The 18,447-nt window shown below is 40.1% G+C and overlaps 2 protein-coding genes across 2 annotated transcripts; one reads left to right on the top strand and one right to left on the bottom strand.

The window, feature by feature from the left end:
• Positions 1–237: 237 nt before the first annotated feature.
• On the top strand, positions 238–2,130 carry LOC108677270. Its single transcript, XM_018165472.2, has 4 exons — positions 238–283; positions 570–616; positions 854–1,341; positions 1,523–2,130. Coding segments are annotated over exons 1-4 (822 nt in total). The 5' UTR covers positions 238–281; the 3' UTR covers positions 1,808–2,130.
• Positions 2,131–9,487: 7,357 nt separating this feature from the next.
• On the bottom strand, positions 9,488–16,238 carry LOC108677269 (cell adhesion molecule 4). Its single transcript, XM_018165471.2, has 7 exons — positions 16,029–16,238; positions 14,730–14,944; positions 13,976–14,111; positions 12,873–13,009; positions 11,733–11,839; positions 10,582–10,718; positions 9,488–10,207 (listed from the first exon to the last, which is right to left on the bottom strand). The coding sequence occupies exons 1-7, from the start codon at positions 16,069–16,071 to the stop codon at positions 10,131–10,133; spliced, it is 852 nt and encodes a 283-aa protein (XP_018020960.1). The 5' UTR covers positions 16,072–16,238; the 3' UTR covers positions 9,488–10,130.
• Between the last annotated feature and the right edge of the window lie 2,209 nt (positions 16,239–18,447).

Here is an 18,447-nt window from a genome sequence, read left to right as displayed (position 1 = left end):
GAACCGAAACTGTAAGTCAACGACCACCGTGACACGTGGCAGATACCGAGCGTTGACCTCCAGAAAAACCGCATGGCGCACGTGAATATGCAAATAAAAGCAACTTGAATGTGAAAAAAGAAACTTTGATTCGTGATTCCGTTCCATTCGTGATTACAGTGAGCTTCGTGCGATAAGATGCTGGGCGAAAAGTATATAAAGGTAATGCTGCATGGAGAGGATATCACTGAGTGTTCTACTCTGCACAGCACTACTTATATACCCTCAGTCTCAGCGAACTGATGTGAGTAATGTGATATATAGTGATTGTTCTAGCATAAGCATCAGTACTCGGTCGGATTGTTAACATCTCCCAATTGTAGTCAAATGCTGAGTTTAATCAAACAAATATTTTTAGTTGCCTAAAGAATAATATGATTAGAATAATTGTCTAAGAATAATAATATTATTTAAGATGAAAGAATAAATTCTTTTTATAGATTCATTATGCGAAAGAGATCGAATTGGCTTTATTATTAATAGCAAATTTTAATGTCTTTACGGTTATTAAACCAGGAATTATTTTTCAGGAGAGCCAGTGAAATGTCGATCAAGGTCAAATTCGTAACTTTCGTTGGTGAGTTATTTGTAATATCACAATTTGCATGTTGAACTCTAAATATGGTTTTAAATGATTTTTGAAAAGAATAATTCGTTTTCTGTAAATTTCTGCAATTCAACAGTAGCACTTCCATGCTCAATCCTCTCGGACAGTTATTCTTCAATGACATAATGAGCAGAATACAAACATTTATCGCAATTAAAATAACACGTGCGACGAGTGTTGCCGATGAGGATTTTACTGATTTTTCAGCCACGTTACTGGTCGTCGAGGGCCTGGTAGTTCCACCCGACGACGCCGCCGTGGCAGGCAGCGAAGACTTCTTCACACGAGAAGAACAACCGCTGACCGACGCTCAAGGGAGATCAGCAGCGTACTCTCAGTACCATGACCAAACTGATTATGACCAATATCAATGGCAACAACCACAGGGAAATAATTACGATACCGACGAAGACACATGGTCACAAACCCAACACGGAAGTAGATACGATGGTGTGGAAAACCAGAAGCGACCCTTGATTTCATCGTTTGGAAAAATGGTTTATCAGGAACCATCTCAGGCTCAGGAGCGTTTCCCTCAAGCTTCCTACACTCACGGAAGTAAGACCTACGGACACGAGGATCCTCCTAAGTTTGCCTTGCGAACCCACTCTCGTGTTCCTCTCCTCAGCAGGCTACCGGCAAACGCTACTCGAATCAGGCCTAACATTGTTGATGGATTTACCTGCGACGGAAGGGTAATATTATTCAATAAAACTTACATCTCATGAAAGAACATCATTAAAATTGCTGGCAATATATCGATCGTTATATCATACCGAGTCAATTTATCTCTTTATATGAATAGATTTAGTTTAATTGTCAAATTTGCGACATTTTCATGTTTATTCATTTATACGTCCGATTTTCATTTTCCAGCCTTACGGATACTACGCGGACCCGCTCAACGACTGTCAGATCTATCACGTGTGTATGCCCCTGCACGGAATCTTCGCCAACGACAACTCCGTTCCGGACGCAACTTACATGTACAGTTTCATCTGCAATGACTTCCAGGCTTTTGACCAGCAGTCGCTGACCTGCGGTTACCGTTCAGAAGTAACCCCTTGCGAGGAGGCTGCCGGTCTCTACGATGTCGTCAATTCTAGGTTCTTCCGTGTTCCCTCAACCCCTGACAACGTCATTATATCCGTCCTCCCCTGACGAGTTATGTTCAATTTCTCTTGATTTCTTCATTAGGACATTTTAGACGGTAGTGAAGCCGACGTGTTCGGGTCGGATTTTATCACACGTTGCTTGTTGAATATCTGTTAGTTTTAATGGGCATTAATATATACTTAATTTTCATATTATTTAACTACTCTACTGGGAAGTGGTTTATATTTAACTTCTTATTAAAATGGTCGACAGCTCGAACCTCCTTTACTTATATATTGTAACAATAACCCAAATGTATTACGGTTTCTACATGATAAAAACTTCATGGTTAAAATTTTTTATTTGAAACATTTTCTTCATAATCGTTTTAGGGGATAAAATAAAATTGCAATTGAGATTTTTCACTCACCTACCTTCAGCTGCCGCAAACATTGTACACTCAGCCTCAGTCAAAGTTCACTTCCGGATTGAACTCGCCCCGCGTATACTCATTAATCGCGATCACTGACAGCCGTTAGCCATAAAGCTCGATTTTGGCCCAAAGCCATTCCACCGAGCCGACCAACCGCATTAATATGTTGATGAAGAGACAGGCACTTCTCGACCCTGGGGACATTTGTTGGCTTGCAACTGAAGGTTGGTTTCTGTATGAGGGTAGGTTTAAATAATAAAGCAGAGGCGAGCTCATACAATTACAGCGCTCTGGTCAACCGAGTGTCACGCTCGACACAAACGTCAGAAAACTACGGCTCCAGTAGTATGCAAGAAGAAAATGTATGGAAACTTCAATCGTTATGAAAAAGGCTCATGACTGAATCAACTAAAATAATGTTCACGTATAGAAAATGCAGTTAAAAGGATTTTAAATGTAATATGTTGAATTTACACGCTTACCTGCATTACACTCAAAACCCCGTGTTTGATACAATCATTATTACCGATTATCGACCAAAGCTGAAACACCGGATTCATAGTCAGCGTTCCCTGTTATCAAAAACACTTCTAATAGAGCTTTATGACGTGAGAAAGTACTTATAGTGTATCCTTAAACACCGTCGTGAGAGTAGACGATGAATGATGACTGCGCACGGTGCGCATTATGAACTTGACTTTAAATTGACAAACCGTTGTTCGAGCACCGTGATCCATTTTTAATTAGATTTGAGTGTGTAGTTCAGTTGGAATCAAGTCATAATATTCTTCAGTCCGATAACTTTCAATGAAGTCCTAGAGGAGAATTTAAGAATGCCAACTTCACTCGAACTCTCTGATCGGGTTCCGAAGTCATGGTCGCATTAAAGAACACAACAATAAGGGGCAAGCATGCGAATTGATAGGGAATTACATACTGAGCAGAGCCCGTAATGTCAAGCCGTTACGGTATGACACTTTTTTATCATCGCGGTGTGATTTTGCAGTCGCTGTTCACGGTACAAATTTGCTGAGATGCCAGAAGGAACTTGCAGTTCACTGTAGAAAATTTTCTGGAAGAAGTTTTTGTATGAAACAGTATTTAATGTCAAATTTAGGAATCATCTCCTCATTGCATTTTTTCAATTTTATGAATTATTGGGCAATTTGAAATCATTTATTCCGATAATATGGCACCGTGACTAAAGAAATATTCATTCATAGAATGATTTTTTGAATAATATAATGTCCTGTAAAATTAAGTTTATCAATCAAATTCCTTCATCAAAGTTTCGCTTGGATGTAATCTCGCAAGCTGATTTCGAATCCCTGGAAATTGTTTTCCTTTGGAAGCAAATTGTGAAAAGCGGCTCCGCAAGAGCGACTGCCTGTGCAGTTACCACAGGTTTAATGCCAGAGAAAACTCTTCGCACGCAATAACTCAAGCCTTGTGCCAGCGTCGAGGGGAGGTGTCGCTGGAGAGATCTTTTTGACTTGCAGGAAGGTCGAGGGTAAGGTGGATGAGGGTCGCTGTGATATTTATTGGCTCATCATCGATTCAACGAGGAACTGTGTCTAAAAAATTCTAAAGAAAAGCTGAATTTTGGATCAGCGAACGCAGCGAATTGAATAAAAACTTCCAACTTTGGTTCAGGTGACAGTGCGATTTACTGCCTTGAACAGCTGCGAAAAAATAGTTGTGAAGAATGTCCGTTTCCATCGAATAATTCAAGTCTAAGCTTGAAAATTCATTGCTTGGTAGTTTGAATCCCAGATTCGAGTTTTTTTTATTTAATTATGATTTTTTCCCCAAATTTAAAGAAAGTTTTTTTTTGCATCTGTCTGCAAAAAAAATCTTTATGGATATTTTCACCACGCGAATAAAACGGCATCTCTTTTTATGCATGAAGGTTCTTCGGCGGCAGCTCTCAGAAGCATGAAATTCGAACATTAGCGAAGGCGAAGAAGGATATTTCTAAAATAGTCGCCCAAATATTGCTTAATTCCTGGAAGATGAGAGCCAGCACTGGCTGGATCAGGGACTATAACAGCCAATATTAGGTGAGCCTATGTGTTCGCTCAGGCTGCAGGTCATGGATAAACGACACTCGCCATCTATAATTGCATTCGCACGCCCTGAATGGCGCTTAATCCTGCACTAATTGGCGGTCTCTGCGATGCTCCTCGAAGGCTGTAGGACTTACCTGACGCTGAGTAACTTTTAATTCGGTATTCGGAAAGCTTTTAATGATGTGTTAAAGCCTGCAACTCACAGAACGGATCCTTCATGATAAGTAAAGAATAAAAATAGCGAAAGGTCACGGTCTTCGATAAATTTGTCTTCATGAGTTTGTCTGTTGAAGTGCGGTAGTCAAGGAACGCATCAGTCGTCATTGGACGCAGCGCCCATAATAGTGTTTCTAATTTAATGACGTTTATTGATGTATGTTCATTCGATTGAGTCGGTAACTTGTACAACATGTATTTTTTTCTTCTGAACATTCAACGGCATTGCAATGTATCTCGAGCGATCAAACTGGCCGTCTGTCATAATATTGATTAAATTAATTAGTGGCCTGAGAATTTACGTCATTAATAAAAAATTAAATAATAAAAATGAATTATTTAAATAACTACGGGCTGAGAGAATATAAGCTATCTCCGTTCACGTCTTTCTCGTCCATTTCGTTGAGGCATAATATGACGAAGAACAGCAGCCGCTCTCCGCAGCACAGATCTGCCTCCGATGACAAACTTAAAAGGCCCACCGATTTTAGGAGCATCTGAAATTTGGAAGCTAATTTCCTGCTTCGTTGGTTTTCCTTCAGAAGATCAAGCTGCCCATTATTAAAAGAATATTTGGCGAGGCGGAGCGACCTTAGAAAAGCGACTCCATGGATTTAGCCAGGACGTCCAGCGAGAGCGGTGGTGATCCAAATGATATTCAAATCTAGATTTTTGATGGTCAACCGCCTCGAGATCACCGACTGCTATGCTTCATTTCTGACTAAATGAGAAAGGTGAAATGTTGGTGACGAAATTTTGACCACGATAAAAATAACTAACGCAATCGATTTAGGTGTGATACAACTTCAATTGAAATTCATTGATCACGTATGCTGCATCTGAATTTTTCAATCATTGGACAAGGCAAAAAAAATTAACAATGAAATGAATAAATAAATGAAGTGAATAAAAACGCTGGGCTCATCTCATAAATTTTCCAGAGCAGCTCATCGTATTACTTTCAAGTCGGATAGAAGACCAATGCCAGCAAAAAAACTATTTCATCAAAGGACTGCATTCAAATCTCGCCAAGAAAATTCACCGGAGAAAAGTTGGTCCGGATCCTCGAGGCCGGAGGCAGGAGCGTCCTAATTAGAAAGCGTGCTGAGCGAAAGGCGGCCTCCTCATAATTTGATTGAAATCCGCAGCTGCGAGCGCAGAGCTTGCCCCGCACCTGCGCCCGTCTACTTATTGAGTGTCTTTAATGAGAGGCGTGAGTGGTGTGACGCGTGAGTGGTGTGAGGCGTGAGTGGTGTGAGGCGTGAGTGGTGTGAGGCGTGAGTGGTGTGAGGCGTGAGTGGTGTTGGCGAAAATGGTGTTGAGTGGTGTGAGGCGTGTTGAGTGGTGCGAGTAGCGAATGGTGAGAGGCGTACAATGAGTGGGGTGAAGCTTAGTGTGAGATGAGTGGTGTGAGTCTTAGTGTGTGATGAGTGGTGTGAGGCTTAGAGTGAGATGTGTTGTGATGAGAGGCGTGAAACGTCGTGTTTGATGATTAACCTGCTACGAGAGTTACAACAACGTATACTTCTGTTATGTGATCTCTCCTTTCTTAAAAGTTATTCTTCCAACCTTATTAAATTTTAAAGTTAGGTTTCATATCCAGGGTAAGACCTCAGTCTCGACATATTCCAGCAATTAGTTACCAGACTAATATTCGCCGAACACATTAACTTCGTTTTCATCTTTTACGTCGTGCGTCGCCGAGCGTATAAAACGCGTCACCACGACGAGTCGACTTTGCCGTACTCCTGCCGTGTCCGGAGATTGATGAAAGGAACAGGCTCTGCACCGGAGCTCTTATCATTGTGGCACCCTCATAAATTGCATCTCTGCTTGCCATATGAGGGAAGGAGAAGGCCTGTTTTCAACGACAGCTTCTCCGCCATTGTACCTCCCCTATATAGGACGAAGGAGTTCATAGTGTTGCGAAAAGCAGGCATAATTAAAAGGGAATGAGTTGTTTAGATAAAGAATTCTGGATAACTGAGAGTGACGTGCAAGTGAAAAAAAATTAGATTAATAGTTTGGACCAAATTCGATGACTCTGTGGACTCGGAATTCGAGCGCTCACACTAAAGTGGCTGGTAAATGCTGAGAAATATCGCGCAACTACGGTTCCACGTCTTACTCTCATTCACCAAAAGTTGCTTCCATTTTAATTTATGTGTTTGCTTTGCTTCCCGCTGAATAATTGGTAGCGTCCGTGGCTGTAGAGTAAGTGCACAATACTACCGCGCGACTAGAGGCTCGTTTATGAAGCGCTTCTTTCCGGCTCTTAGAGCTTCCAAACCCACAAATGAAACAATAACAGCCGCGGGGCTTTCCAAAGCATCCGCGCAAAACTCCGTCTGAAAGTCAGAGATAGACGACCGCTGCGTTGCGCAAGTCGTAATGATTGTGTGTACATTTTGGGCATAAAAATATACTTAATGGTGGTAGCTACACGTTGAATTCTGCATTATACCAAGGCAGTATATATCGAATTTTCTGATGTTTATAAGTCTATTGCGTGTTCAAAATCCTGTGACCGCTATTCATTCCTCTAACCGAAGTGACATGACAGATATGATAAACAACGGTATTCTCTACTTAATCTTTTATGAAGTGGAAGGATGTAACATTACTTAATTGATGAAGATGCAATTTAAAAGATTTATTTCGGCCGAATAAATAATAAACAATCGACCGGAAATAGTGACGGCAGGAGAGTTATATAGAGTCCCTAGCGGTAGCAGAAACCAAAGTAAGCGAAATAACTCAATGAAAAATAAAATAATCCTCAAAATACAGCACTGAGAACAGAACAATAAAGAGAGAACTACCGAGCACCGATGCAAGCTGGGCTCACGACAAAAAACAGACAAGAAAAATTAAGGATTTTGGAAATTGAACACGGTAAAAATACAGGAGTGCAAACATACTGAACACAGTTGAGTCCCATAGAGTCCCTAGCGGTAGCAGAAACCAAAGTAAGCGAAATAACTCAATGAAAAATAAAATAATCCTCAAAATACAGCACTGAGAACAGAACAATAAAGAGAGAACTACCGAGCACCGATGCAAGCTGGGCTCACGGCAAAAAACAGACAAGAAAAATTAAGGATTTTGGAAATTGAACACGGTAAAAATACAGGAGTGCAAACATACTGAACACAGTTGGGCCGGCATCCCAGCACGTGCAATAACAGGCATCTGCCCACGCTCCAGGAAGCCGGCAAATCTTGCTCCGCTTGTGCTTTGTGCTGCCAAAAAATCTAGGAGGATCAAACGCCCGGAAATGGGCGTCGGAGAGCATCGTGTCCATCCCGTCACTCTTTCGAAAGCTCGCTCAAACACCAGCCTGTGAAGGCTTCTTAAAGCGTTTTACGTTGAAAAAATGCGAGACTTTAGAAATCGACAGCATCAACTTCCACATTGTCTTGAACGGTTCTATTTGTCTATCCTCTTTGAACTTTATTCGTTTGTCTATGTCTGTGCGGTAAAGTCAGTAAAAGTTGTAAAGCCAATTTCAATGGAGCTTGTGCATGAGAAATAAATAATCGAGGATTTAAAATATTTTGGACTTTTCTGGACCGTATCCTTAGAGTGTTCCGTTGCATTTGTTCTCGACTGTAGAATCATTAAATCAACTTACAAAAGAAAGGATGCCTAGCCACGAGGGGGTTCGAAGGAGGGTTTAGGTTATCCTCGTTACTGATTTATTTATTAGTCCTTGCTTACATACATCATGGATAACCTGTTATGAAATTTAAATTTTTGAATGATTTTTTCCGAATTGTAAATCAAATATCAAACTTTTGCCCAAGGTACGCCATTTTTATACTCATACAGAAATTCACCTATTTGAAAAATTATCAGCTACTGTGATTTAATATAAATTTATGATAAAGGTAAAACGAACAAATAATGGGATATTATCGATCGTGAAAAGTTGCAAAGCTCCTTTGTAGGTACGAGAAAAGTTACTAACGTGCAACTGATTGTGTAGCTCGATTCACATAAGAAATTAGAGTATAATTTGGCAATATAGATGAAATTTAATCACATTTTCCTCACAATAAAAGGAATATTGAAAACATTTCTGAATAATCTTCTTCTTATCAACAAATTACATAAAACAAATAAATTGATGCGAAACTAAATTTTTACCATAGGTTTAATCATTTTCAGAGCGGCATCCAAACAGTTCATTGCAACTTGCGGTGAGTAACAACCAATGAAAGGACTCGTGTAATTATGAAAGATTTACTATGCATTCAAGCCGAAATTCTACAAATAGACGCATATTATCATCTAAACAGCATGGAAAATAAAAAACAGTGTTCATACAAACACAGAAAAGCATAAAGTTGGTTAAAAAAGGCCCTATAAACCTTCTTAGCTACTCAGCTGCCTATAATTAACATAATAGTTAAAAAATGCGTCCGCTCGAACTTGTTACAGGCTGAAGTTGTTTGTACTCAAATTTGAAATATCCCGTAAGCGAAATTATATGAAATTAGAATTTATTTAACCACATTGAGCATTGCAGGTAGAAATAACCAAAAATATCCCATAACATGAGTAATATATGCGGCTTCAGCATGGCAGATGGAATGGCAATGAAGAGACGTGACTCTGCTCAGATCATCACTCAAGCTCGAATTTCTCATTAACGTCTAGTGCCATGCATTTAATTGACAGGAACCCAGAGTTCGCGTAGCCACACAATTAATTTCTATGACAGCACCGCAGTTCCAGCCTTAATTTTATCAAAAAAAAGCTTGTCATTGTCAGCTTGTAGAACTTCCACGTGCAAGTTCTCGCTTAACGCAATTAGTTCAAATCTCCCCACGCTATCTATAAGCGAACAAGAAACGCGAACTATTTATTTTATTTACTGCTAGACATTTTTCGGAATAAATATTAAACAATATACAATAACATCCTTATTTACAATACTATATGTTTTTTCTGTTCATAGAAAAACGCAAAAAGTAAAGGTTTTAATTTTTAAATGTCAATAAAAAATTTTGAACTGTTTTTTTTCGAAGTTACGATGGTAAAATTAATAATGGTTGAAGTTCTACATAACAGGTTATTTAGCTATATTTTTTTAATTTTGGCTTGCAAAAGTTAACGACACAGCTCATTTTTTAAGAAACGCTTTGACTGACTCAGATGGAGGGATATCAAACGTTCAGATACGTCGTTGATCTTATCAAAGTTTTAAATATGAAATATTATAAATTGGGTCATTCAAAATGTCCAGACATTAGAAAGGAGTTCTGCTCACGATAAGATTCTCAATGGTTTTGAAAAAGAAACATCATAAGGCAGAAATTCATGCCAATGAATGTTGTAGCCTCCTTGTCAAATGTCTCGCTGTCGCAATAGGCTTGAGAAAAAATATTCTCATGGCAGTCTTTTATTAGTCAAAAAAATAACTAAGAAAACAATAAACGGCAACGCGAGTTATAAAACTCAGACATAATAATATCATACACATATCTGAATGTTCAGAAGCAAGATATAAGCATTCGTTTACTTGACCATTGACCAATAGTTCGCCGTGTTCACTAGTGCCGTTGTTGTTGTCGTGGTTCCCCGGTCTCATTTTTATAAGAGACCCCCCTCGCGCAAGTACGAACTAGTGCCGTTGATATAGTGTGTGCAGAGGTGAAGAGTAGCGCTACGCAGCGATTCGTCCAAGCGCTGCCAGCAAGAGCCGCAGCGAGAGATGAGCGACCGTCGCAGACGATGGAGAATCTGAGAGCCCGCAAGAACAAAGTCTGATAATTGTCTTATGAAATGTTTCTAATTATATATATTTCAAATTTTATGCAATTATTTTAAATTACCTAAATCTAATGAGTCAAAAAACTCAGATAAAATATGACGTGTGTGTAATTACTGCACACAGAAACGCAGCAATTGAGCCTCCTCCTTATCTCGACGTGGAAAGAATAAATAAATTGATAAATATTGTAATTAGGCAGGTAAAGAAGAAGCGTTTGAATTTTTTCAACATCCAAAAAGTTTGAATTTTGTTGAACAAACTATTACCGCAATAAGTAGAAATAATTTCACCCACCTAAGTCACAGCAATAAAATCACAAGTTGTTTAAAGCCTGTAAACTCACTGAAAAAATAGAAGGGGTCATGCCGGCTTTCCTCTGCTTGAGTGTGAGGTTGAAAGTTCGTCTCTCTAACGGCCGTCTCTTGACTCTGCAGGTAAATGCTGGCGATCTTGGCGATACACTTCAGCCGCAAGTGTCCGCTGCACTCGCAATGAAAAAAAAACAGTCAGTTGATCAAGTTACTATAATTTGAGCGGCTAAAATTAGAGGCTAGTTTTAGAGGCTAAATTACAGTTAAGGAACACTGAGTATGTGAAATATGTAATTATACCTTGAATAAATTCACTTGCTTATAAGGTACGATATATTTACCTAAGCGCAGGGAGAAAAGTAATTTTTTTAGGCTTTATCACCAGATGTGGTAAATTAGACAATTATATGAGATGAATACATCGGGCTGTATGAACTTTTTGAAATTATTCCACGACAAATATTGTTGGATCACAATTGCTTGAATTTCTCTTCAATACTACAGACACAACAAAAGAAGATTATTCATTTGTAAATAAACTCATTTTTACAGTAAAATTTGCATTCGCAACATTTTTCATCCATTATTGCATTTAATTAAATAGCAATATTTTTTTACTGATTGAACCGAAAGATTTGTTTGTTCCATATATTTTTTTAAATTGACTGCAAACGAATCTCGGGGATAATCATGTGGAAAATTGTCTTGCGAATTGAGATGTTGCGAAAAGTAATTGAAGATATGGCTGTAATTCCCGCGGAGTTGAACGCATTCGGCAACTGCAGCGGCCACTGAAGGTGAAGGCAAAACTATTGCCTATCTCTCCCTTAGTGATTTGATGCTTAAAGCTCTGTACTGAGGCTTCGCACTCCCTGAGTCTGGTTTATTAGCGAAAATCAAGATATCACATGCCTCAATCATAACAAGAGAATTAACAGCATGTGTGGGCCCTAGACTATTTACTTCCAGTTCCCGTAAGATGTAGTTCATATAAATGAAGCGAAGCAGACGAACAACATATGCGTACACAAACCATCTTTGCACATTTACATTCGGCATATCTTGTATTATGCAACTTTCCTAGCGCATACAATAAATAACAGTTAAGTGAAAATAGCAGAAGCCAGTTTTTAAATCCATTATCTAGTATTGTTTCACAAAAGTATCTTTCAAATGAATGTACCTGAGGAAATGTCGCTTTGACGTCCTGAAGTAGAGACCTAAGACTGCAGTTTGCAGGCCGTCGGTCTCCTGTATGGGAGTGTAGTGGCGAAGCAGACGCGGTTCAACCTGCCGAAGCGTGCGCCCACAATAAACAATTTGACATGTTGTAAGAGCAAGAAAAAGTTTATGTGGCCATACGGGCATGCGAAATGTGACGTCTCGCTTTACACACAATCGCATACTAACCCTCTGGGGCTACGATAGACACGCGAAGAGAATTTTTATTTGCATGTGCCATAATTCGATTTGTGCCCTGTAAATTCAATTTTTTAAATGCACGTGAATGAGTTAAATAATTACAGTTGTACAGTTAAATAATTATTCTGACATTAAAAACGCTTTTTGGTTTTATGGGACACCAAAATAAAATGAGTCTATTCGTTCACGATTAAATTCTTTGGTGGTCTCATTTGCCCTTGTCAGTCGCCTGTAGACTTTGGAGTAAGGTACGTTGTTACGCAAGAACCACATAAAAATGTATATTTAAGACACAAAACAGAAAAGTTTGCATATAGTAAAATCTATCGAAATTCTTAGTTCTGAGGCATAAGGCATCACCAGCTCGCCCCTCGGCACCGAGTTAGCGACGTCTCGCTCACCGCCATCTGCCGATCTCTTATGGAGCTCCCGTCGAGCTTATCGGATTACGGTGAGAGAAAAATGCGGCTAAATTTATTTAAGAGTCGTCACAGAGAGAGTATAATTTAAGTGAACACAGAAATGGCCCCAAAAAAGGCTCCCGAAAGACCAAGGTGAGAAAATACGCGAGGCCGGTCCGAAAATATCGTAATGTCATCAGCAACACGAGTCTCAGCAGCAGTTTCTGAGAGCGTCTTATTGAAGTCTCTCTACTTAAATTTAGAATATTTTGGACATAATTTGAGTCATAAATACATTTATTTAATTAAGCGCGTCGATTTTAATACCATCATATCAAAGCGAGCGATCAAAACCCTCATAACGCCTCACTCACCACCCGCTGCTCGTTGATGTACCCTCATAACGCCTCACTCACCACCCGCTGCTCGTTGATGTACCCTCATAACGCCTCACTCACCACCCGCTGCTCATTGATGTACCCTCATAACGCCTCACTCACCACCCGCTGCTCGTTGATGTACCACTCGAGGGTGGCGGGAGGCTGGGAGTGTGGTGAGGAGCAGTTGACGTTCACCACGTCCCCTGCCTCGTACGCTGTATGGGCGCCCTCCAGCACAGGGGCGCTCGCCGGCAGGTCTGGACGCCGGGGGTGGCAGCCAGTGCCGTGCGGTGGATGTTAGTGTCGAGTGGTGGATGTTTGTGTCGTGCGATGGATGTTCGTGTCGAGTGGTGGATGTTTGTGCCGTGCGGTGGATGTTTGTGTCGTGTGGTGGATGTTTGTGCCGTGCGATGGATGTTTAAGTCGTGCGGTGGATGTTAGTGCCGTGCGGTGGATGTTTGTGTCGTGCGGTGGATGTTTGTGCCGTGCGGTGGATGTTTGTGTCGTGCGGTGGATGTTAGTGCAGTGCGGTGGATGTTTGTGCCGTGCGGTGGATGCTTGTGCCGTGCGGCGGATGTTTGTGCCGTGCGGTGGATGTTTGTGCCGTGCGGTGGATGTTTGTGCCATGCGGTGGATGTTTGTGCCGTGCGGTGGATGTTTGTGCCGTGCGGTGGATGTTTGTGCCGTGCGGTGGATGTTTGTGCCGTGCGGTGGATGTTTGTGCCGTGCGGTGGATGCCAGTCCCGGGTAGAGGCAAAATTAAATTAGAGACAAGAAACGGACAAGATATTTATGTTAGAATATTTCATACGATCGCTTCTCTGTTCATAGCAATGATTATTAAGCTTAAGATGCTTTACTTGAAACCTAATAAAATTGCAGCCTAATTATAAAGAAATTTCGCTTTGAGGATAATTGGGGAACAGGTACATGATGAAACTGTTTAAAATTGCTTCTCCTAAGTATTTGTTATAACTTTTTAGCTTAAATAACTTCCTCAATTAAATTCTTGAAAAATTTTTCAATAGCAGCTACTTTAATCGATGCCGCGTGTCATTATGCTACTACGATGTCTTAATTCGAGTTCCTATTCATTCCATCAATAACGTAACATAGTAACATATCAACACACAACGTCAATAGCTCAGCAGCAATAACACCATTTCATATATAATTGTAATTCCAGCCGTACAAACAGTGGATTTTGTTCAGCAATAACTAACCTATTACTGTCATATTTCCTTCACCAAATCTGGTCACGAACTGCGGTGCCTCCGTGATGACCTCGCAGCGGTACGCGCCTGACGCGCTCAGCGGGAGCCCCACTAGCCGCACGTGGCCCATTGACGTCGCAGACGTCTGGCAGGCAACACGTGCTTAGCGACGTCACAGACTTTGCCTTTTTGTTTAACTGAATTTTGGCTCTTTAGGAATAAATTACGATTCTAGTATCATAAAAGTTTATTAATTTTTAGATGGGAATGATTCATGCCAAGAATGCAATATATCAGAAATTTATGTCTTTACTAATGAATTATTATAATGATTTATACCATCATGCAAGTTTTTTTCATGTCAGAAAGATTATAATCTAGGATGTCAAATTTTTGAATGATTTAATTTTGAGCATCAGAGCCAAATGTCATCCAACAGCTGTCTGCCAATATTTTACAAATCTGCACATGTATCGGAAATTTTTAGAGATTCTGGTGCTTTTTTTTATTTATGCAACTAATTTTATGCATATTTAACCTTGCGTTAAAGTGCAACACGGCAACCTAACATTGTATTTTCCTTTGTTTATTTTAATGAAAATAAGTAAGCAGCATCTCTAACAGAAGCAATGTGTGAGAATAATCCATTATCCTCATATGATTTACTTAATCGCCAATCTACGACGCAATATATTCACATAACTGACTTCATCTGCTCAACAAATCCACTTCATCTCCTTTATTTGAAGCAGGAAAAACTCACATCGACATTGACCCCCGGCACCTGGAAGACCGTCTTAGTCTGCCTGTTGGCAGGAATGTACTGGTAGAACTGACTGTCTCCCTTGTACCACTTGAGACTGTACAGCGTAGCGCCCTCCAGGTCGTAGTGGCAGAGCAGCTCTGCGGCATCGCCACGAATCTTGTAGACTGGAACCTCAACTTTGACCACAAGGGCCTCTGCCGCTCCCCTCAAGTCTTGGATGGAGGGAACAATTCAAGATTGTAAAATTTTTCAAATAACGTAAGACCCTATAAGATCATGATCATTAAAATAATTATTTAAAATTTATTACAACAAAAATTATTTTTACCATTCTTTCGAACACCATCAGTTGTATTTCTTCTTGAGAAAATTATTGATGATTGGAATTAAATGCGATTTTCTATGCTTGCTTGAAACAATTTTGCTGAAATTGGATCGCTCTTTCTGAGCAGTCGAGACCCAAGCGAGGCTAGTAAAGATCTTCAGTGCGGCAGCGGAGGCTTCCACTCACGGCTTCAACCTCAATTTTAATTCCGTTCTGGGCTCGCCAAGTTCCTGAAGTCAAATCTTGTTGTCAGAAATATGCCCGTCGTTTGTTTCTGCGCCTCGAGCCGCACTATAAACACGCGTTCCAAGCATTCCTTCTCAGGGCCAAGAGCAAGAAAAGGTGCGGCGAAAACGCGCTGAACTTGACTGAGAGGCCGGCATAACAGCAATCATGCTGAACTTAACTGAGTTGCCGGCAAAGCTGTTGTCATGCTGAAATTGACTGAGCAGCTGGCACAACAGCAATCATGCTGAACTTGACTGAGCTGCCGGTAAAGCTGTTGTCATGCTGAACTTGACTGAGCCGCCGGCACAGCTGCTATCATGCTGAACTTGACTGAGCTGTCGCCGCAGCTGATGTCAAATGCTTGGAGTCATAATCTTCTGTTCAGTAATTCACGAAAGTTCCCGCCTATACTCACTCTCTCTCATGGCTAAAAGCATTGACATGTTTACTCATTTGCAGAACATGGCAGCAGGCCGATGATGTGAACTGCACGTTCGGATATTTCTTCTAATTCCTTTGTTCGTTGCTGACTGATTCCGCAAATAAATTTTGCCCATTTGAGTTTTTCTTCTTATTTTTAATTATACCATGTTTTAAATAGTTCTGAAGTAATAATAATATTCAAATTATAGCGAAGACGAACCATTATAATAGCTAAATTTATAACACGTACCGGTTCAGAGATCTATCATCGTCTTCTGATTATTAATTGAAATAAAGAAGTACAGAAATTAAAGGCTCACCTGAGAGCAGCAGGAGCAGTGCAGTCAGCAAGAATTGTTCCATGGCTGCTGCTGGAGCAACTACTGCTGAAGGGAGGTACTGAAGTATCCGATGGAAACACTGCAGCGAGTGGAATGACTTTACAAATTTGATTGACTTTTCAGAGAACAGTTTGCAATAATTTCAATCAGTGATTATACTTGGTGCTGTTGCTATTTTACATTCTGCAAAAGAACTATAGAGCGCGGGCTTCCATTAATGAAGCTTAATATCATCTTTTAATTCATCTATTTTATATAGCAGAAGTCTAAGGTGCCTAAATTTACTATTACTTATGGCAGTAGATAGAAATGCAATTGTAACCCTTCATGAAAATGGCAATGAAGTCATTGCAAAAAAGCTCCAAATTCGTCGTGAAACTGTATGGAAGGTGGTAAAAAAATTCAAGGAAACTGGTAAAACATGCAATCGACCTGATCAAGGAAGTAAACGAAGTGTCCGAACAAAACAATTGATCAAAAACGAGGGAGAAGTTGAGGAGAAACCATCGCCGCTCAGCTGCAAAATTGGCTGCAGAAGCAGGAGTCAGTCAGACATCAATGCGTAGAGTCCTCAAAGATGACCTCAAAACCTCCCCTTACAAGATGCAAACAAGGCATGAACTAACAGACCGTCATGAACGAATGAGGCTCGAAAGGTGCCAGCACATTCTGGATCTCATTGAGGATGGCACGCTGCCCTACTTGGTGTTCAGTGAAGAGAAAAAATTTGACATTGAACAAAGCGTTAAGAGGAGTGAAATTGAACAGTCAGCGACACATTTCGGACATTTTGGAAGCTGTGTTGTTACCTTGGGCCCGTAAACACATCAACGGCTCACCATGGGGTTTTCAACAAGACTCTGCCCCATCACATTACTCAAACATGACCCAAAACTGGATTCAGGGTCACATCCCAGCGTTCATTAGCAAAAATGAATGGCCCTTAAGAAGCCCTGATTCGAATCCTCTCGACTTTTCTGTGTGGGCTATTTTAGAGAGTAGGGTCTGCAGAACACCTCATGATTCTTTGGATAGTTTGAAGTCTAAATTGACACGAGAATGGGACTTGATCCCTCAAGAAATGTTGCGTGTCTCCTGTGAAGCTTTCCCGCGTAGATTGGAGGCCGTCATTAAAAATAAGGGTGGTCATATTGAATAAATATATCTGAGAATTGTTTAGGTAATTCTTGGCTACTAGCTCATCCAATAAAAAACAATGCACCTGTTTGTTTCATTGAGAAATAACAAAAAAACATGCGTTGTCCTAAATATGGCCGACCCTGTAGTTGATAAGAGAAATATTTTAAAACAAACCTGCAACTTTTCGTCAGACTAAGTTGCAGGTTTGGTCAGAATCTAAGAATCGGTCAGACATTGTGCGACGAGTTGTTTATGAACTCAAATAGGATTTGTCTAGTCAACACTGCAGGAAACATTCAGCTGACGATATAAACTTTATACATAACTTAAATACGCAACGACTAATAAACATAATTCTAAAGGAGAAGTATCAAGAAGAAAAATTGATTTATAACAACTGGTGAGAAAAAATTACTTGCTTTCGATGAGAAATTATTGATGGTGTTCATTGCTTGAAAGTCCAAACAGCATTCAGAAATGAAAAACTGAATGGGTAACTAACGGATTTACGATTCGCTTATCAGCTTTCATTAGTCACTTGGGGAGATATTTTGTAATTCCCTATAGTTATCGTTAAGGGGACCGACCGGGCATACGGAAAACTTCTACAGTTATTATCCGATTGTCATGAAACTTCACATACATACGTAAAATGTAAAATAAAAAACATTTTGCTCCTATGAATTTTTCGAAAAAATTGATAAAAAACGTGAAATTCATAGAAAACGGCTAAAAAGGGGTACTTCAGAAAATCTATCTCCTCCCACAAATATCATCCTACCACATCGAGACACGTATCATTCGATTCGTAAAGACCATATCTATCGACTCTAACATCACTTTTTTTATATCTAATTTCTTAAAGAACTCTCCCACCCGCTTCCCTTTAAAGAGACGTCATTAACGTAAATATTGGCGTACAGCGATGGCAGTGGTACCATTGGAAAGAGCAGAATTGCAGCTTTCAGATGAGCACAAAAACCGAAAAACGCCAAAATTGAAAATTTTAGCCCGGTCGGTCCCCTTAAAAGATCTTGCTGTTTATAATTCGCTGCTGTGGAGCTCATTGTCATACTTTTCACTGTATTAAACTTGAGAGCATTGGTTCTGAACGTGTGAAAATTTAAGCGGCGTATCTAGAGCAAATGAAAATACGGGAAAATTTGCATGTTTGAAACAATGTAAAATTTTGATGATTCCATCGCCATTACAACCAAATTGCCGCTAGCTCTCCTGCGCAGCCATGTTGTCAGCTACA

Source organism: Hyalella azteca, unplaced genomic scaffold, assembly GCF_000764305.2.
Source record: "Hyalella azteca isolate HAZT.00-mixed unplaced genomic scaffold, Hazt_2.0.2 contig17496, whole genome shotgun sequence".
Taxonomy (NCBI): domain Eukaryota; kingdom Metazoa; phylum Arthropoda; class Malacostraca; order Amphipoda; family Hyalellidae; genus Hyalella; species Hyalella azteca.
Note: the sequence above shows the minus strand (reverse complement) of the source record. Positions and strands in the feature narration are given on the sequence as shown.